At 43.2% G+C, this 19,359-nt stretch overlaps 3 protein-coding genes across 6 annotated transcripts; all 3 read left to right on the plus strand.

The window, feature by feature from the left end:
• The first annotated feature begins 9 nt into the window (after window positions 1-9).
• GPN3 (GPN-loop GTPase 3) lies at window positions 10-3,252 on the plus strand. Of its 2 annotated transcripts, none has more exons than XM_065692972.1 (8): window positions 10-164; window positions 250-358; window positions 438-605; window positions 716-840; window positions 1,515-1,630; window positions 2,237-2,333; window positions 2,689-2,817; window positions 3,014-3,252. In XM_065692972.1, the coding sequence occupies exons 1-8, from the start codon at window positions 117-119 to the stop codon at window positions 3,074-3,076; spliced, it is 855 nt and encodes a 284-aa protein (XP_065549044.1). In that variant the 5' UTR covers window positions 10-116; the 3' UTR covers window positions 3,077-3,252. The 2 variants fall into 2 exon arrangements, with proteins under 2 accessions (XP_065549044.1, XP_065549046.1); XM_065692974.1 differs by having other exon boundaries at window positions 12-124.
• A 2,005-nt stretch (window positions 3,253-5,257) lies between these two features.
• Window positions 5,258-10,391, plus strand: ARPC3 (actin related protein 2/3 complex subunit 3). Its single transcript, XM_065692977.1, has 7 exons — window positions 5,258-5,341; window positions 6,394-6,493; window positions 7,551-7,627; window positions 7,847-7,915; window positions 8,193-8,319; window positions 8,852-8,946; window positions 9,872-10,391. The coding sequence occupies exons 1-7, from the start codon at window positions 5,336-5,338 to the stop codon at window positions 9,932-9,934; spliced, it is 537 nt and encodes a 178-aa protein (XP_065549049.1). The 5' UTR covers window positions 5,258-5,335; the 3' UTR covers window positions 9,935-10,391.
• A 975-nt stretch (window positions 10,392-11,366) lies between these two features.
• On the plus strand, window positions 11,367-18,802 carry ANAPC7 (anaphase promoting complex subunit 7). Of its 3 annotated transcripts, XM_065692969.1 has the most exons (11): window positions 11,374-11,630; window positions 12,547-12,733; window positions 13,218-13,337; window positions 13,626-13,737; window positions 13,986-14,139; window positions 14,237-14,379; window positions 14,639-14,756; window positions 15,182-15,378; window positions 15,881-16,105; window positions 16,537-16,687; window positions 17,519-18,802. In XM_065692969.1, exons 1-11 carry the CDS (start codon window positions 11,530-11,532, stop codon window positions 17,706-17,708), a joined length of 1,698 nt encoding a protein of 565 aa, XP_065549041.1. In that variant the 5' UTR covers window positions 11,374-11,529; the 3' UTR covers window positions 17,709-18,802. The 3 variants fall into 3 exon arrangements, with proteins under 3 accessions (XP_065549043.1, XP_065549041.1, XP_065549042.1); XM_065692971.1 differs by lacking the exon at window positions 17,519-18,802 and having other exon boundaries at window positions 11,367-11,630; window positions 16,521-16,607; XM_065692970.1 differs by lacking the exon at window positions 11,374-11,630 and having other exon boundaries at window positions 12,547-12,635.
• Window positions 18,803-19,359: the final 557 nt, after the last annotated feature.

The raw sequence follows: 19,359 nt of genomic DNA on the forward strand, positions 1-19,359 counted from the left end.
GCTCGCCGTAGTAGAGCGGGGCCGCCCCGTTCGCAAGCGGTACGTGATCGCGTGAGCTACGGGGCGCTGGAGCGGACATTTGCCGCCGCCGCGGCTCGCCCACTGCCGTCATCGCCATGCCCCGGTACGCGCAGCTGGTGATGGGCCCGGCGGGCAGCGGGAAGGTGAGGCGGGGGCCGGGCGGCGGCGGCGGCGGGGAGGCGATAGCGGTGCGGCCGGTCCGTGACAGCGGCTGTGTGTGCCTTGCAGAGCACGTACTGCTCCACCATGGTGCAGCACTGCGAGGCGCTGGGCCGCGCCGTGCAGGTGGTGAACCTGGACCCGGCGGCGGAGCTCTTCAGCTACCCGGTCACGGCAGGTAGGGAGCGCGGGAGGCCGGTACCGGGCACCGCTGCTAGCGAGCGAGCTGAGGCCGCCGTGCATGCGTGTTGTTGTAGACATCCGCGAGTTAATAGAGGTGGATGATGTGATGGAGGATGATTCCCTACGGTTCGGACCCAATGGCGGCCTCGTGTTCTGCATGGAATACTTCGCCAATAACTTCAACTGGCTGGAGGAAAGCCTCGGACACGTGGAGGATGACTATGTGCTGTTTGACTGCCCAGGTACGCAGACATCAGCGTTCTGTTGTCCTTCATATGCAGTACTATAGTGTAGATAACTGTTCCTCCTGGCTTCACGTCCCTGCGTACCTGATGTTCTGCATGTGCTCCAGGTCAGATCGAGCTCTACACACATCTGCCAGTGATGAAACAGCTGGTGGAGCAGCTCCAGCAATGGGAATTCCGTGTCTGTGGAGTTTTTCTGGTGGATTCTCAGTTTATGGTGGAATCTTTTAAGGTATCCGTTTGAAATCTGTTGTAAAAGTTCATATTGAGGATGAACAAAGAATCTGAGCAATTTCAGAATGGAGTTTGTTTAGTCCAGAAGGAAGAATGCTAAGCTGGGGGAGATGTTATTGCGTTCTTCAGTTGCCTCAGACACAGGTCACAACAAAGAAAATTCCAGTTGGGTGTAAAGCAAATCTGTGCTGTAAGAATGGTCAGTCTGGCACAGGGCATGGAGAGACTGTGTAGTGAATGTTCATGGAGCTACTCAAGCCTTGACTGGGCAAAACCCCTGAGCAACCTGATCTGACTTTGAAGTTCCCTCTGCTATTAGCAGTTGTATGAACGAAATAGCCTCTAGAATTCCAGTTCCCTTCCAACCAAAATTCTCCTGTCATTCCATGAGAGCTTTCTCATATCTGGAGGGAGAACAGGCTGCTTTCCCGTCTAGCAGTGAGAATCCAGGGATGGTCTTTGGGTTTTCTTCATGCCTTTTTCAGTGACAGATACACATTTGATGGCAGATGGGATACTCAGCACCTCCCTTTCCCAGCAGAGAATAATTCCTCACATGGCTTGTGTCCAAGTTTCATGTATTCATTAGCTAGACTTGGTCTGTGGTTGAGTGTCTGTGTATTGGTATTGTATTTTTCTGTGCTTAACTACATCATTTCTATACTCCTTCAGTTTATCTCTGGAATTCTGGCAGCTCTCAGTGCAATGATATCTTTAGAGATTCCACAGATTAACATTATGACCAAAATGGATCTGCTGAGCAAGAAAGCCAAGAAGGAAATAGAAAAGTAAGTTCCAAAAAATTACTTTTATTGTGTACTATGAGGAGGCAAGCTCCATTCAAAATTCAATCTCATGCTTCCCGCAATTAAAATGTACTCTTTTGGAATGGAAGATGCCCTGCCCATGGCAGGGGGGTTGAAACTAGATGATCTTAAGCTCCTTTTTAACCCTAACTATTCTATGATTCTGTGATGCATTTGTTTGATATCAAACATAGGCTTTAAATGCCTGGGTAGGATGCTTACAGTTTAGTCAGAATCAAAAAGCTAGCTCCATGTTTGTACTTACCTCTGGATTTTTCTGTAACTAATTATCTTGAACAGCTTATTCTGAATGACATTGTAGGCTGCTGTACTTGGAAACCTAAACCAGAGCTGATCATATCAGGGTTTTGATACTGACCATACTGAATTACTTATGTGTTATTTTTACATTGTGAGATAATTCAAATACCTACAAAAACTGTTTTTACACATTTTAAGTTCTGATACAGTTAGTTCATATGGATCACAAATGTTTTTGGCAGCTATATAAAAGCACAATGACTCATTTGCTCTGTGGCCAAGGAGTCTTTTCATGTTAACAATGGCTTTGTTTCTTGTTTCTCCCAGGTACTTAGATCCAGATATGTATTCTATGATTGAAGATTCTACAAATATATTGAAAAGCAAAATGTTTAAAAAGCTGACTAAATCCATATGTGGATTGGTGGGTATACTGCTTTTTAACTGGTACTCTTAAATTCAGTCCTGTATATATAAACCATACTGTGCAGTTGCTGACTTCATTGCTGTTATTGATACTGTATGTTCTATAATCATTCTCCCCACCCCAAAAATATGTATTTACCTACCAGACTGTTAACAAAGACAGGATTGGAAAGATTCTCAGGCACTTGAGGATTTTACTTTTTGCCTATTTTAACTCATTATTTTTTTCAGATTATATTATTAGATTTTTCAGACAAGGAAGACCTAAGTGTGATTTAAGGAGGCAGCTTAGAGTACTGCGATTGAGAACTCTCTGCATTTTCTTACTAACATCCTTTGAATCCCTTCTGTAGATTGATGACTATGGTATGGTTCGATTTCTCCCTTTTGATCGCTCTGATGAGGAAAGCATAAACATAGTCCTGCAGCACATAGACTTTACCATTCAGTATGGAGAAGATCTTGAATTTAAAGAACCAAAGGTAAAGTACTTCTGATGAGAAGATGGTATTATGGGTCCATAAAAAGAATCCATAATATAAGTTGTAATACACTTATTAGTGATGTCTTTTAAGCTTAAAAGGTCAGAAGGGACCATTAAGATCACTAAGATTTCTTAGGTGCAGTAGCCACGAGGGGAAAAGTCAGGTTTTACCTTTTTTGTTTTCTTTTTGGTAGGAATGTGAAGAAGATAAATCTGCTCTTGTGGATGAATACTTTCAAGATCATGTGGATGAGTGAAAAATTAATGTTCAAATATGGGAGGAGAAAATATCTTGTTTGTGTTAAAAAGTGAAAAAGAAAATCCACTCCTACACAAACATACTCAATATTTTATCTGTAAGATAACTACTATTTATAATGAAGAGTGAGCTATATGCCCTTGTAACTATTTTAATAAACAATTTTTATTCTTATGTGTGTGTGTTATAAAACACATGGGCTATACAAGGTCCTCACATATTGATGTATCTCATTTAAGCATAGGAATGCTGCAAAAGGGGTAACACTGAATATCAAAAGGTTGTAATAAATAGTGCCAGAGATAAATAAATAGTTTCATTATGATGAGAGAAAGAATTGTACTTGGTAACTGAACCTAAGGTAGGCAAAGAGCTGACTGGCAGCTTCAAAGGGGCATCTGGTAAATAGTGGTCTCCCAGCCTCTTGAGGAAGATGAGTGTTTTACATTCACTTTGGAAAAGCTCGTATTTTAAGCTTTCTTAAGGCTGTTTTCTGTATGACTTACGCATGGCTTTAAGTGGTTTAAACATCAATAACATCCTAAGCGCAGTGCAACACTTGAAAGAAAACAAGAACTTGGTGATGGTCTTGTGCAGTCATGTTAACTAACACAGTTTGTAACAAAGAATTCAGCAACAAACATTCTAAACTGTGAAATGCTTAACATCAGTGAATGCTTAGAGGTAGGCATATCATCTATATATAGTCCATGTATTAGAAATTAACCCCATCCTCACAAGACACATGCAGCCAAGTATTTCAGTAGAATAATTGATGTCATTTTGTAGGAACAGTCAGCAGATGTCTGAGAGCAAGGATACCCCTTACAGGAAACCAAGGATTAAATACTCGAAGGCAACTTCACTTACCTAAACCTGGACTGTGACAGTGACTTCGTACAGAGTTTAGTTCTGTAGTTTCTTGCTTGTAGTCCAGAAGGTGTAATTTTTCTTCTTACTCATCAGTAGGGTTGTTCTTCATGTCTATTCAAGTAAATAATTAAATGGGTCATGCTGCTGTGGTGCTTATTTTTGAAATAAGCATCTGCACAGTCAAAACAGAGGTTCAACAGATCGGCAAATGCTGCATGTCTAGAGGAAAAGAGCTTCCCTGCATCCTTATGTGGAGGTCACGGATGATTGCATGAAGTCTTTTAAATGGGAACAACACAAAACTGCAAAATAAGATGTCACCTAAGAGCTATTAAAATTGTCCTTCAAAACCAGGTTTGCAAAAATTGCCAGCCTTGTGATACTTGGCATTTTTAAAACCTTACTCCCAGCACAATTAGTGAACACTGAGAGTTCAGTTTCAAGATAGCCATTGCAGTCACCAGGAAGAGCTGTGAAAAAACATCAGCTCTTCAGATGCTCATCACATCACTCACGGCAGGACCAGATTTGGCTGAATTAAACCATGCAAACGTTGGGAAACTTTTGGTGGCTTCCTTCACCTCCAGACTGGTACAGCCTCAGAACAACTGATGCCTGTGACATGTCAAAAGGACAAACCCCAGCCCTGCAGTTAGATTACCTTAACACACTTCCAAATCTCCCAAGTTTTTCTTCGTGAATTATGCCATGAGTCATTTATCAGGGGACAAATTCAACATACTGGGTCATACGGGACGTGATGGCTTGATAGTGACAGGAGTGTGCACCTTAAAATACTGCATCCCACCAAATGCAATGGGTTTGGCCCCACTCTGTGCTTCCTTACACCGAGTGCCCAGCAGCTGGCTGTGGCTGTTGGATGTTAGGGCAGAGCACGCAATGCCCAGGAGTGCTGCAAATGCACAGGAGAGAAAACCAGTTGCAAGCAAAGCATCCTCTCCTGCACTCTTTGTCAAGCACTGACCCTTGCCGGGGACAGGAGCTCACCTCTTCCAGCAAGGAAAGAAGATGCTAGGGTGGCTGGAGAAGAAAAGTGTGGCATGGGGAAGGTTAAGGAGGGGTTACTTGCAGTGCTGGCCACAGCAAAGGCAGAGGGAAAGGGGAAATTCCACGGGGAACGAAAAAACAACCAAGTCCCCCTCTGGGTGCGCTTCCAAGCACCTTCCCCGTGCTTGCAGTGCTCTCACAGAAGCGGTGCCTCTCGGGGCGGTGCACGCCGCAGGCCTCCGCTCCGGCTTCCCCTCCTCGCACCGCCTCTGCTGCCTCATTTCCTGCAGCGCAAGCAGAGGAGGAAGCTTTGCTGCCAGCTCCTCTCTGCTTTTCCCCTTGCCCGGCCCCGCTGACCTGCGTCCTGCCCTTCGAGATGCCGGTGAGGGAGCTTCGTACCCGGCGCTTAACCTTCCCGTGGCGGCGGGGAGAGGGGAGGGCAGCGGCCAGGGCGGTGGGGCCGGGCCGGGGGGGTGAGAACGCTCCCCCCGGGGCTGGGAGAGGGGCTCTGCCGGCCTTGGGCAGCTGCCGGGGGACCACAGGGGCTATAAGAAACCCCAATGAAAGAAGGGAATTGCTGCTTATGAGAGGCTGCTGCAAGGACGACGCTCTCCTCTTCCTCCTCCTCTTCCTCCTATTGCCAGGGATCCCCCAGTTGCAGCCAGGAAGAGGGTGGTAAAAGCAGCGCTGGGCTCTGGTGGTGTTCACACCCCTTCTTTCTGCTAGAGGATGCTGGTTACACACACACACCGCCCCTGGCTGCATCCCCTTCTCCCCTCACAAAACAGGCTGTGAGGAGGTGAAGGCTTCTCGGTGGAAATGCTTGGAAAATGCCTAAAGCTGGACTCATCAGTGGTTAAAAATCGGTTTTCCAGGGAGAATCTGTCACATGCAGAAAGGGTTTTGTCTTTTTTTTTCACTTAGACCAGTTTTACAGTGCACAGAAGGGTCTGGTTTTTGGCTGTGTGGGTATGTGTTAAGCCTCACTTTATTATTATCTAATATTATTAGATAGACATGCAAATGAAATACAGTCATTTTTAATGGCCAGCTAACTTTCAATGAACTATGCACAGCTCCATAACTGAGGCAGGAGAACAGGGCTGCTGCTCCCTTGGTGCTATGCAGAATGGGGTCTGGCAGCCTGGGGATGAAGCAAAGCCTGCAGCCTCCCCGTACCTGTTTTATCCTATCTCCCTCCACTGTGATCAGGAGTGGTGCCAGTGATGATGCTTCCGTGGTCTTCACCAGAATGGCACTGAGATCTGAGCCTAAAGAGAAAACAGACGTTGTTTGTGCAAGGAAAAATTACTGGGAGCATCACTAACAAACTAGACTGACTCCTACTTGATAAAGATACAGGGGACACATGATCAGACATGGAAATATCTATTTTTAGCAGTGTTAATAACCATCTGTTCCCCTCATCTCTAGGCTTACCACTCCACTTTAATGGACTCTGACACGAAGCTAGTTGGGAACATGGCACTGTTACCCATCAGAAGCCAGTTCAAAGGCCCAGCGCCTCGGGAAAGTAAGTTTATAATAATCTCTGAAATCACTGCCTGTATATAGCTCATCATCATCTCTGTTTGCTCCAAGCCAGTGCTAGCAAGAATGGTGAGAGGAGCCATGGGTTGATTGGAAATGGAGTGCTATTTCTAGTTTATATTTCTATAAACTGAACTTTATAGAGAAGGAAGAAAAGTTTTCAAATACTTAAGTTGTTCAAATCATAGAAAACAGTTACGCACAGAGAAATACGCTCCAGCTAAATCAGTTGCTTCAGTAATTAAAGCCTACGGTTACTATTCTCGTGCTTCCTCTTGTGCTCATCAGTAAGTTTTGAGGAGGACGTGGTGGTGTGAACCCTCTGCTGTCAGAGGAAGTGGAGGTTTAGCTACAGAGAACTTGGGCTTTGGGTCTGTGGCTGAAGACACTTGGCTGCTCCGAAGGGCAGGGAGTAGGTTAGGCAGCACTTTAGGGTAAAATTGAGATGAAGTTACAGGCATCCCAACAGGGTCCAAAGGCAGCCTGGTCAGGATTCCCCTTCAGCACATTAAGTAGCTATTCCCCAGTAATGTAATGGTTCAGTTTGGCAAAGGAAATATAAAGGAAATACTGAATTTAAGCAGTTGGTGGTTGGCATCCAGAACTCTGTTCTGCTCCTCACCTTTTCTTTTGAAGAGCATAATGAAACTTATGCGATCTTTTTCCAAAAACATTTTTGTGTCCTTTTACACTGGACTTTTACACTGGACTTCTACACTGTTAAAGCTCTGGTGAGTTATTCCACTGGTAGAAAAGTGAGCTGCTGAATTGCTGCCATTTGGGAAGGGAGAAATCATAGCAGGGGTGGGGGGGAGAAGAAAGGAGTTCAAGGTCTTCCTAAGACAAGGACCCTTAAGAGTTAACAGTCTGAGCTCACTGCTATTTCACACACCAGCAACTGCTTTCTGGCTTCTGCTTTTTGTGAATACCAAGGTTTTGCTTTTGCAATAACCCTTGTTTATGTATTTCGGTGAGTAAAAGTCATGACCAAATGTACTGTAACGGTGCATTGTTTAACTCTTGTATTTCTTTTTTGCTAGCTAAGGACACAGATATTATAGATGAAGCCATCTACTACTTCAAAGCTAACGTTTTCTTTAAAAATTATGAAATTAAGGTAATTCTTAAAGATACTTTGCATATGGATGTTCTTTGGTGGGTTGGTGCTGTGAATATGCTTATTTTCAATGAAATAGTTCTACTAGATAACAATAAATTCCCTTCCTCCCACTTAATTAAAGCTGGGTAAATGCCATGAATTGCATTTCCCTCTCATGGGGAAATTGTAGGCCAGAATGGCTTAAACTCATTCCTGTTGCTTGCTCTTGCTTTGCAGAACGAGGCTGACAGAACACTGATCTATGTAACCCTCTACATTTCTGAGTGCTTGAAAAAGCTGCAAAAGGTAAGAAAAGTGAATTTCCATGCAGGAGGAAAACTGAGTCTGTTCAGGGGATACTTGGGAAAGGATTTGCTGATATTCTCTTCCCAGTGGCACAAATAATCCTGTTGACCCCACTCCCTATTGTCAGAGCTACTGATTCTCCAAGTATGCGGACCTCCAAAGAAACACTGTGTTCTTCCTAATGAGTTTTTATGTGTTACAGCCAAAATAGACAGTTCTATCACTACATCAGCTGTTGTTTGTAACTGTTAATCCATTGTTTGCCTGGTTCTTCCAGTGTAACTCCAAAGGCCAAGGAGAGAAAGAGATGTATACACTGGGAATCACTAACTTCCCAATCCCCGGGGAGCCCGGCTTTCCACTTAATGCCATTTACGCCAAACCTGCCAACAAGCAGGAGGAAGGTAAGGCTAATCCAGCATCCCTGAAGGCTTCCTTGGGCTCTTACTTTACCAGCTGCATTTTTGTGACTGCAATAAGAAATATTACTGTTAAAACTGCATGTTCTAAATCTGCATTTCTGTCTTACAAGGGGGGCAGAGCTGATTTTCTGACCTCAGGGGGGCAGTGGTTCCCCTGGATCCATAAATCTGACAGAACAAATAGGGATCTGAGTCTGCCTTTTGCATCAGCATTAATCATTAGATAAACCCTGTAATGGAGCTCAGGCCAACTGCTGCACTGGCAGAATAGGAAGCCCACAATGAGCAAAGGTAACTGAGAGAAGAAAACAGTTTGTATGATCCTTAAAATAGAAATACCATAAAAATCCCAGGTATGGCTGTAAATTGAGCAAACCAACTCAGCCAGCTGATGAGTACCTACAGATGTGAAAACTCACTTCCTGGTGTAAGCAGTAATTATTGTTTCTCTGTTCCATTCAGTTTGACTCGTGCTGCCTCAGTTTCCACTGTTTTTTCCTGTGCTGTGTTTCAGAGGTGATGAGGGCCTACCTGCAGCAGCTGAGGCAAGAAACTGGTCTTCGCCTTTGTGAGAAAGTTTTTGATCCTCAGAGTGACAAGCCCAGTAAGGTAAGAGTTTAATGTGATCATCACAGATCTAATGGGAGGTTTGCTGTGGAGAGAAGTGGGATGATGGGGGAGGGATCAGGTGTGGATAACTTTGGCAAAAGCTTCCTGGCTTTTACAAGGCCAGTGAAATAGCAGGCTGCAAGTTATCAATGAGTGTAATACGTAATGCAGCAAGACAGTGAATGCCAATTTGGGTTACTTTAAAAAGCAGGGCAGTAATAAGTGGTGTCTGGTTCGACTCTTCAAAGTATTGCACATCTGCTCTTGGCGAGGTTTTCAAATGGAAATCCACAGGCAGGAATGATGCTGTTCATCTTCCAGGCAGTTCTGATTTGAAAGCTTCTTTGAAGCAGACCCTTTTGTCTCATATTCGGATTAAAAACAAATAGCTAATCAATGAATGAATGTCCTCCTGACTGTTCATACATTTCATACGCAAATGTGACTGCATTTAGTATTGAAATTATTTGGGCTAATTTAGTTTCAAAAGCATAGCTTTCTGATGCATCCCTTCATAATTATATTGGAATAGACAGCAAAATTAATAGAAATAAGATAACATAGAATGTCCTGCTTTAATTCAGAGCCCTATATTATATATGTTCTATATATATTACATATTATATGTTATATATATTACAGATTTCTATATATAATATTCTATATTATTGAATCATAGAATGGTTTGGGCTGGAAAGGACCTTAAAGGTAATCTAGTTCTAACTCCCTGCATTATAAATTCATCAAGTCTATTCCTTTCCTCTTGTTCACCTAAACTCCAGTAGAAACCAGTGTGGAAAACTGTATGTGTAAAATTGGAGCCTTAATATGTGTTGCTTGTCAGAGGATGAATACTTTTAGGTCACTATTTTATCACCTGGAAAGCACTTTTGGATATTGTCTGACTTCATGCTTCCTTCTGCAGTGGTGGATCTGCTTTGTGAAGAGACAGTTCATGAACAAGAGTCTATCAGGTCCTGGCCAGTGAAGAGGCACAGCAGCAACAACATTAAACATTGTCACAGCAAGGTGTTTAGGTATTTTGCCTTTGTTTTGGATACATTTTGTACCAAGGAAGAATTAAGTGCTTATGAAGAAAAAAAGAAAAACAAAACCCTACCACAAACCAGTCAATGAGGGATTAGAGGGAACAAAAAGGTAACTTGAGTAATATAAGCAAATATTAAGCTGGTGCTTAATAAGTGATTTCTAACATGCTGTTTCAGGTCTAAGCTGCTTCATTATCAGTGACTGCAGCTGGCATTTAAAACGGGGCTTGTATTTAAGAGAAGAAATGGGCTTGCCTGTGGGGTAGGGGGAGCTGTGGGATTGCTCTACTGGCTAGAGTCTCAGTACTGTATGTCCACGGAAAACACGCTTCTCACGCTGTGTTGTCGAGTGCAGTGGTTTTTACCTTGTTTTCAATAAACTTGGCTTGTAATTAATGTGGTGACTGCTTTATGTCTTACGGATGGCCTTTGACGACATCAGAGGTGGGTGTTTTTGGTGAAAAGACCATCATTATTGTGTAATGCTGATCAGTTGGAGTGAATCATTCCCACTGAAAACAGGGGGTTAATACAGGGGCTATAGTTTGTGGCAACGTACCTGGTTATTTAGCAGGTCTGCCTTTGCAGGGCAGTGCTCCTTGGTACTAAAATGCCTTCACAGGGTAACACACACAGATAATATGTATGTAATTATAATGTAGTGTAGTCTGAGGCTCCCTGTGCGGTGCAGATTCAAGCACAACCATCACACGATACTGGAAAGAGCCATGAATGTTCCGATCGGTCAGGTGCTTCCTGAGGAACTGCAAATCCAAGCTTGGTTTATTCAGAGTTGTCTCTTTCCTTTGTGGCAATACGTGTTCCACTGTCACCACACAGCACCAACACGCTTCTGTCACTTGCACTAGTCCTGTTTTACCGCTTGGCATGTTGCCCTGTTGAGAGGTGTACTGTCCTCCAGACAGCACTGACAGTATGTTCAAACTGAAACCTCCTGCTGATTTGATTTGCTGTAGCAGTTACATATATGTAATACATAATATAGCCATATTTTGCATTCTTTTTGTAATAAAGGGGAAAAACTAGTTTATGATTCACCCTTCCTTTCAGTCTATGCCTTGTAGTTAACAGTGGCCCTAGTAAGGCGTTTCCCCTGGTTGTGTCCCAGAAGAAAGCTACATTTTGACGGGCTTTCTCCTCAGTTACCTGTTTTTAAGGCAGGAGCTTCGTTGTCTGTCAGACCTCAGTCGCATTTACCTGCCGCAGCCAGCAGATAACACTGTAAGAGGAAAAAGAGCCAGAGCCAACAGCCGTGCACACACAGGCGATGCCTGCGCCATTTAACGATACCGGACAGAGACTCCCCCGGCTCTGTGCAGCCTCCCCTCACGGCCCTCTTCCCGCCTCACCACTGCGCAGGCGCAAGGCCGCCCGGGGCTGCCTGCCGTGCGCCTGTCAGCGCGTCCGGCAGCGTAGCGGGCGCCTGCAGGCGGCGGCAGCGGGCGAGGCCCTCTCGGTGGCGCCATTTTGGAGTGTCGGCGGTCCCGGTGCCGGTGCCGTGTGTCCGGTCAGCATGAGCGTGGTGGAGCACGTACGGGAGATGGCGGCCGCAGGGCTCCACTCCAATGTGCGGCTCCTCAGCGGCCTGCTCCTCACCATGAGCGGCAATAACCCGTGAGTGGCCCTCCCGCGGGGCGGTGCGCGGGGGGCTGGCGGGGCCGGTGGTGCTGAAGGAGCGGCCAGGCGGGGCCGAGCTGGCGTCTCGCGGGCAGGGAGTCGCCATAGACTGGGGTGGGTTGGAAGGGACATTAAAGCTCATCCATTTCCAACCCCTGCCCCCGGAGCAGCTTGCTGCAAGCCCCTGTGTCCAACCTGGCCTTGAGCACTGCCAGGGGTGGAAATGGGTTTGATGTTAGAGCTGCTCCTGGTGCCGGGTTCCTGCTCCCGGCCTTTCTCGGGGTTCAGGGGGAGCAGCGCGGCCCGTACCCTTCGGGGTGCATGTTACAGCATGGCTATCCTCCTACTGCAGCAGTTTTCTCCTTCCAGTGGTCACAGCAGTTCCCTTGACTCAATTCCCATTATTTTTCAGGACCTTCTTATAAGGTGCAGTTTGCCGTTTTGAATGGGGTTGAGACCCTAATTGAAGCCCAGATCCCATTCTGAAAGCCTAACTCTTCTGCAAACATGGGAGAGTTCTGAAGGGGGTGTGTAAACTGGGGGAACATGGGGATTAGGATGAGGAGAGCAGTAGGAGGAGCTGGGTTGCTTTCAGTTTTGAGTCCATTCCAACAAAATGTGCTTTGCTTTGGGGAGGATGGGGGCTGCTCCCTCATCCAAAGCAGTGGCCAAGCAGCTAAAGTAAGCTGTTGCTGATGAGGTGTCAGGGGCGGCTGTTACCTCTGTTTGTATAGAGATAAAGTAAATTGGTGAGATAATCCCTTCATGAGGAGATACTCAAGGGTCTTTCCGCTCTAGTAAAGAAGCGGCAACAGTTGGAAGTTGAAGCCAAAACTACAACTGCTTGGGTTCTGTAAGGCTCTGGTTCTTATGCAGCAGCTGATCTCAGCCTTTCTGTTTGCTTTTCTTCTAGGGAGCTGTTTTCGCCGTCTCAGAAATACCAGCTCCTTGTGTATCATGCAGACTCTCTCTTCCATGATAAGGAGTATAGGAATGCTGTGAGTAAGTATACGATGGCCTTGCAGCAGAAAAAAGCATTAAGTAAAACTTCAAAAGTAAGACCTTCAACTGGGAATGCTGCAACAACTCCCCAGAGCCAGGTACTTAAAACTAACCAATGTGCTGCCTAAATTAATGTGTCTGACTCAGTCACCATAGAATCATTTTGGTTGGAAAAGACCCTTAAGATCATCAAGTCCAACCATTAACCTGACACTACCAAGTCTACCACTAAACCATGTCCCTAAGCACCGCATCTACAGGTCTCTTGAATACCTTAGATTGTGGATTTATGTCAAATAAATGTGACACTTAAAGCGGATTGGTTCCAGAACCACTGTCGTGATGTTTTCTAATGCAAAACTTAATATGGCCTCAAACATGAGATGGGTTTTGTATGGGTGGTTCATGTTTTTCATTGTAAGACAGGAGCAGTATGAGCCAGCAGTAGGCTCGTACTGGCATCATTCACTTTCTTGCACTAGATTTGTGCAACGTAGTTTGAGCATTTAGTGAGGAAGCTGTGTTCAGATCTTTTACCTGACTAAAGCAACATTGTACTTCAATCTTTCCCTTTTATTTCAGTGTTTACCATCAGAAATCGAAGTGAAATACAAAATGGCTGAATGTTATACAATGCTGAAGCAAGATAAAGATGCCATTGCTATTCTTGATGGAATTCCTTCCAGACAGAGGACCCCAAAGGTTAGTTCTGGCAGACTGGTCACAAGTGCTTGCTCAGCATATCTTGAAGAAAATATTGAGATGTCAAGGTGTACTATGCAAATACAAAATAATGTAAAGTTTATCCTTGGGCTCAGAAAGAAGCATTTACTTTAATTATATATGATAGGATAAGTTATAGGATAAGAAGAAGAGCAGGTAGTCTTGTTTTTTGCCCAGAAGAGGAGGGAGGGGGCATGCTTGAAGACAAAGTTGTGAGGATTTCTCCTTTCTTGTACTTGACTCTACCAATATTTCTCTTGCTTGTAGATCAATATGATGTTGGCAAATCTATACAAGAAAGCAGGTCAAGAACGCTCGTCTGTTACGAGCTACAAGGAAGTACTGAGGCAGTGCCCTTTAGCACTTGATGCCATACTAGGTAGGTGTCTGCACACTGCTGGGATTTCAGTATTAAACACTATTATAATTTGAATTATGCTTGGGACTAGGTAACTTGTCTTGCAGTTGCATGTAATATATACTGCCTACATCATGCATGTGATAAAATCAGTGCTAAGCTGCTTGTTTACGTTTGTCAAGGGATGGAGTTTCTGGTCTGCAGACAATTAATTTGTATTAAAAGCACTTTATAATGGCTGAAATTGATGTATATACACTCCTGCACAGGCTTGCTCTCACTGTCGGTGAAAGGTGCTGAAGTGGCCTCTATGACGATCAACGTGATTCAGAGTATTCCTAACTTGGATTGGCTTTCCGTGTGGATCAAAGCATATGCTTTTGTGCACACTGGAGACAACACGAGAGCGATAAACACCATTTGGTAAGAGTTCAAAGAGCATGATGCAGTCAAATAATGTATTAATATTTACATATAATTGTATTTAAAATGGCATTAACAGCATTTCTTTCTCTTAAAGCTCTTTAGAGAAGAAGTCATTGCTGAGGGATAATGTGGACTTACTGGGGAGCTTGGCAGACCTGTATTTCAGAGCTGGAGATAATAAAAACTCTATTCTAAAATTTGAACAAGCACAAATGCTGGATCCTTACCTAATAAAAGGTGAGTAAATCCTAAAAGAACTTGTACATAATGTAGTGACCTGATGAGTAACATTAGAGTAGCAGCTACATGCAATCAAACATGCAGGGGAATGTTGTATCTGCTTGTACCTGCCTTTCAATTCAGAAGCTGTGTATCTGGAACCATTACTGGTAGAGGTACAGTTAGAAGTAGATGTTCATGGGTTTGGTTTTGTTTTTTCTTGGTGTGAATGAACTTTCCATTTCTTGCTAATGGATCTTGAAATGTTTCTCTTTAGGAATGGATGTGTATGGTTACTTATTGGCACGTGAAGGTCGATTAGAGGATGTGGAGAACTTAGGCTGCCGTCTCTTCAATATATCTGATCAGCATGCAGAACCCTGGGTGGTATCGGGGTAAGTTCTTTTGTTGCCTTTCTTATCTCAACTCTTGATTTGCTGCAGGCAGTGGATTGCAGTTGGTACAGTGGATTCAGGGTTTTTTGTTCACGAGGTGCTTTCCTATCCTGTTCTTGGGCTGACTTAACTGTCCATAAATAACTATTTTGGTTGTTCTCTGTATGTTTAAACCTATTAGAGTTAACACATCTGTGCACTAATAATGATATATTAAATAGCTGTAACAGTTAGTATTCATACTGCTTTTTTTCTAAGCTCCTAAAGTTTGGGTTTTTTTCCCCTGAACATGTATTCTTACCTTCAAATGCAATAAGTTCAGTAGTTGCCTGTAATTTCCTTTGTTTTTCTTCTTTTAAACCTCTATGAATGTGCACAGGCACCACAGCCAGTACATGTTTACAACCCCTCTTGTCTTTCCATAGGTGTCATAGTTTCTACAGTAAACGATACTCTCGTGCCTTATACTTAGGAGCCAAAGCTATCCAGCTGAATAGTAACAGTGTTCAAGCTCTCCTGCTGAAAGGAGCTGCTCTTAGGAACATGGGCCGAGTCCAGGAAGCAATTATACACTTCCGTGAAGCAATACGTCTTGCACCTTGCAGGCTGGATTGCTATGAAGGTGAGTGAAGTGAAGCTACTCACACGTTCACTACTGGGTTGGTGTCATGCTGATGATTAGACAAGAGGATAGGCAGTTCTTCTTTTTGTTTAATCTGGATACAAATAGACTTGGGTGTTCTGAGCAGATCACTTTGGGATGATGATGTTAACTGTATGGTTAGTTCCACTGGGAGCTTCGTTTTGTCATATTTACAGCAACTTCAAGTAAGAGTTCCAAAGAGCCCAGCTGAAGTGTTCATATCTCTGTACTGGAACTGGAGAAAAAGATTAGGTGTGTTTAGGCTTTTTGTTAGTACCAGTCTATAAATAAAGTGATAAAGTCAGTTATGTGTAGAATGAATATGTTAAAATGCGGAGTCGTTTTCTCCATTGGAATTTGTATTTGCCTATTGGAGTGTCAGGTGTTTGAAGTCTTGAGTGCTACTAAGTGCAAATAATTGAGGAGGGGCGTCTATAGTGCGAACTCAAAACCTGAAATGTTTTCCTTTTCACCTCATCAGGTCTCATTGAATGTTACCTGGCATCCAACAGTATCCGTGAAGCCATGGTTATGGCAAATAATGTGTATAAAACCCTGGGAGCAAATGCACAGACACTCACTCTGTTGGCAACAGTCTGTCTTGAGGACCCAGTCACGCAGGAGAAAGCCAAGACGCTACTGGACAAAGCGCTGACACAAAGACCTGATTACATTAAAGCTGTGGTAAAGAAAGCAGAACTTCTTAGTAAGTTCCTTTGGGTTTTTCCATGTCAATTTATTTAAAGCATGCTGCTTTACACAGAAGAGTGTTCTGCAGCTTTATTGATGTGAAGAATCACATCAATAAAGTGATGTGATGTTACAGCCCAGGGATTTATCAGTTCTATCCTGAAGGAAAAATCACAGGAATTAATTGCATCTAGCAGCTAATATTACACCAGCACTTAAAACAATTACAAACAAAATGTTCTCATTCCAAAGTGTCTCGAATAGTGAATGTAGCCATTATTGCAACAAAAAGTCGTTGTTTAAAGTTAATCTTGCAAGAAGTATATTGTTGCTGTCCCCCCATACAGTTCTGAAGGAGGAAATAGTCTTGTGATGACTCTGTACACTCTGACTTTTTATAGTTGTATCTAAACTATTAATTAAAGCTGTAGTTTTGCATATAAACAGGTAGAGAACAGAAGTACGAAGATGGAATTGCTTTGCTGAGGAATGCACTGGCTAATCAGAGTGACTGTGTTCTGCACCGAATACTGGGAGACTTTCTTGTAGCTGTCAATGAGTACCAGGAAGCAATGGACCAGTACAGTATTGCCCTAAGGTAAAGCAGAGACTGAGACTGCAGTATAAGAACCAATTAACTTCCCTAAGTAAAAACTTGAGCCACTAATAGATTAGGATCTGCATCAGAGGTACCTTTAGATCATTCTCCCTTAAAACCATACAAATGACATCCCATTCATGACTTAGTTGGTCATAAAGCTTTGAACTGAGATGTGCAAACTTTAGGGACTGTATTAATGCTGAATATGCCATTAGACACGCAATTCCTTGACCAACTGAAGGATTAAGGCATTTATGGCTATGAATTACTATATAGTCAGGCACCTCAAGATCCATTCCTTTCAGGCACTATATAAAAAATGAGCTATTAAGTAAATTGAAGTAGTGTGATTCAATTAAGCATAACCAAAATGTTATTTGATGGTGTTGCCATATTAACTGTTACTATGTTTTGATTTCAACAAGTTATATTTGCTTTAAATATAGCCTATTATGTCCACTACAAACTTAAATAGCTTCAGTGGGTCAGCTGCTTTTCACTTGCACATAGTTACTTATAGCAATTTAAATCTTTCCTGCTTTCATGTTACTTTATAATTAGTATTATCTGGAAGAGCTGACGAAGCTTTCTGGAGGAGTGTGATGTTTAGATAAGCACGTTCTTGGGGATCAAAACTGGTTTATATAAAGATTTAACACTCAGTGTTACAGTCAGCTGGAGGTGAAGCTGCATCATCTACTAAAATAGACTTCTTGATGATGTTAAACAGGAAGTGCAGACAAGAAGATGAGGTTTGGTAATAAGGTCATAACTAAAGAGGGAAATAAAAGATTTAGGACAGTTCTTTCTTTTTCTTACTTTCCTCAGTTTGGATCCAAATGATCAGAAGTCACTGGAAGGAATGCAGAAAATGGAAAAAGAGGAAAGTCCAACAGATGCAACCCAGGAAGAAGATGTGGATGATATGGAGGGAAGTGGAGAAGAGGGGGACTTGGAAGGCAGTGACAGTGAAGCAGCACAGTGGGCAGATCAAGAGCAGTGGTTTGGCATGCAGTAGTGACCTCTCATCCCCCTGCTTGTCTTGGCACTTGAACACACCACCAGGGCCATTCTTCCTTAAACAACGATATTTTTTTGCAGTAACAAAGGACTTTAGTTCTTTTCTTACAAGATTCTGGACCCATTTAACAGTTCTATGCATCTCAATACCATGAAGATTCTTGATGCTTCGTATTTATTAAGTGTAAGGGACTGACTGAATTGGAGGTTATTTGCAACTTTCATTTCAAAAGATGCCTGCTAAAACCCAAAGCATTAGAATCTGAAGTGTGTCATAAGCCTGATGAAAACAGCATCTGAATTCTGTGCAGGGCTACTTGTGCTTGACCAGTTTGTAAATACAGTAGTTTGTACTCCTTTGTGGAAAAGGTCTTACTCTTGTCTGTGTGCTTCCATTTGGGCTCATGCTCCTGTTGCAGCCTGGAGGAGCTGCTTGGGTGTAGCTGAAAGCAGCACTTTTCTCTTGCTGTGTTTGAATTAACTTGTCTGTTTGTAGGGCATTACGTGTGCTGCTCAGGAGTTCGGAGCCCTCGGAAACTTGGACTTCCAGGACACTTTTGTAGCTGACCGATTTCTGTGTGTACAGCATTGAGCCAGTGTTGGAGAATCACAGTTGCTTCCTCAGTCCTTACTAAACCCTGTAATCGCTTCCAGTCTCAAGATGAACATTTATTTTAAATGCAGTTTTATTTCAGGATGCCACTAAAAGGTTTTAGAGCAGTGACTCAAAGCACTTCACATTCTGTGTACAGCACTGACGTTTAAAATGATATAAAAAGAGTTCGTCCCTCTTTGCTTGCGTTACTGTAGAAATGTTAAGTTATCCAAATACACGTCTTGGTTTTTGCACGTTTATGTACTTCATGTTTCTGTCAGGTGAACCTGGAATTCATGTGTTTTCGCTCACTTTTTGAAGCAAAGCTGCTTCATACACAAATTCTCAACATCAGCATGTCCAGGGTGAGCTGCTTTGTGTAACCTAGAAACTGCTTTGGTTTTGTGGGCTTGATGTGTGGCAGGAGGGATTACTTCTTATTTCTCTTAAAGTTCTGATTTCCTTACTTTTTACTAAACCAGGTATTTTTATCTTTATATTGGCAATTGAATTCCTTTTGTATTTATTCTGTTAGCACAGGTATGCTGGAGCACAGGGGCTCTTTACAAAGCTAAGAAACAGTTTTGAGTATCAGGTGGAATAAAAGGGGAAAAACACCCTTCTCCCTACTTGCAGGTGTACAATGCAGATAAGGGTAAAATCTCTCCCTCTGTGATGTGCATTGTATCCGTTAGAAAAATGCACAACAAAAAGAATAAGCAGATTGCTTCTATTATGGCCTGTTTTGGAAGTATTTCAGTGTCTCATCTTACAAAGCAGGAGTCTAATAGTTTATCCATTTAAAACAAGAAAAAGAGCTGGGTCTTTGTTCTCTCTTGGAATTCTGTGGGCTTTAGGTTTTCCAGAATATCAAATGGAATTACGGGTTTTTGAAGACTATATGGGAAGAAGAGGAAAGCGTGTGCTGCTGCTGCCGTGGTGATTGGCTTGGCAGGAGCTGTTACTGCTCTTCCCCTAAACAAATACACCAAAAGGCTGCCTTTCAGTCAGAGCAAACATTTTGCTAATTGCATTCTGGTGGCTTCTTGTGAAG

This window comes from Lathamus discolor, chromosome 12, assembly GCF_037157495.1.
Source record: "Lathamus discolor isolate bLatDis1 chromosome 12, bLatDis1.hap1, whole genome shotgun sequence".
Classification (NCBI taxonomy): Eukaryota; Metazoa; Chordata; class Aves; order Psittaciformes; family Psittacidae; genus Lathamus; species Lathamus discolor.

Coding starts and splice junctions, on each gene's coding strand:
- GPN3 (XM_065692972.1), top strand. CDS start 117: ATGCCCCGGTACGCGCAGCTGGTGATGGGCCCGGCGGGCAGCGGGAAG. Junction 1,631..2,236: donor GCCAAGAAGGAAATAGAAAA/GTAAGTTCCAAA, acceptor TGTTTCTCCCAG/GTACTTAGATCCAGATATGT. Junction 2,334..2,688: donor CTAAATCCATATGTGGATTG/GTGGGTATACTG, acceptor TCCCTTCTGTAG/ATTGATGACTATGGTATGGT.
- ARPC3 (XM_065692977.1), top strand. Junction 7,628..7,846: donor TTAAAAATTATGAAATTAAG/GTAATTCTTAAA, acceptor CTTGCTTTGCAG/AACGAGGCTGACAGAACACT. Junction 7,916..8,192: donor GCTTGAAAAAGCTGCAAAAG/GTAAGAAAAGTG, acceptor TGGTTCTTCCAG/TGTAACTCCAAAGGCCAAGG.
- ANAPC7 (XM_065692969.1), top strand. CDS start 11,530: ATGAGCGTGGTGGAGCACGTACGGGAGATGGCGGCCGCAGGGCTCCAC. Junction 12,734..13,217: donor CAACAACTCCCCAGAGCCAG/GTACTTAAAACT, acceptor CTTTTATTTCAG/TGTTTACCATCAGAAATCGA. Junction 13,738..13,985: donor AGCACTTGATGCCATACTAG/GTAGGTGTCTGC, acceptor ACTCCTGCACAG/GCTTGCTCTCACTGTCGGTG.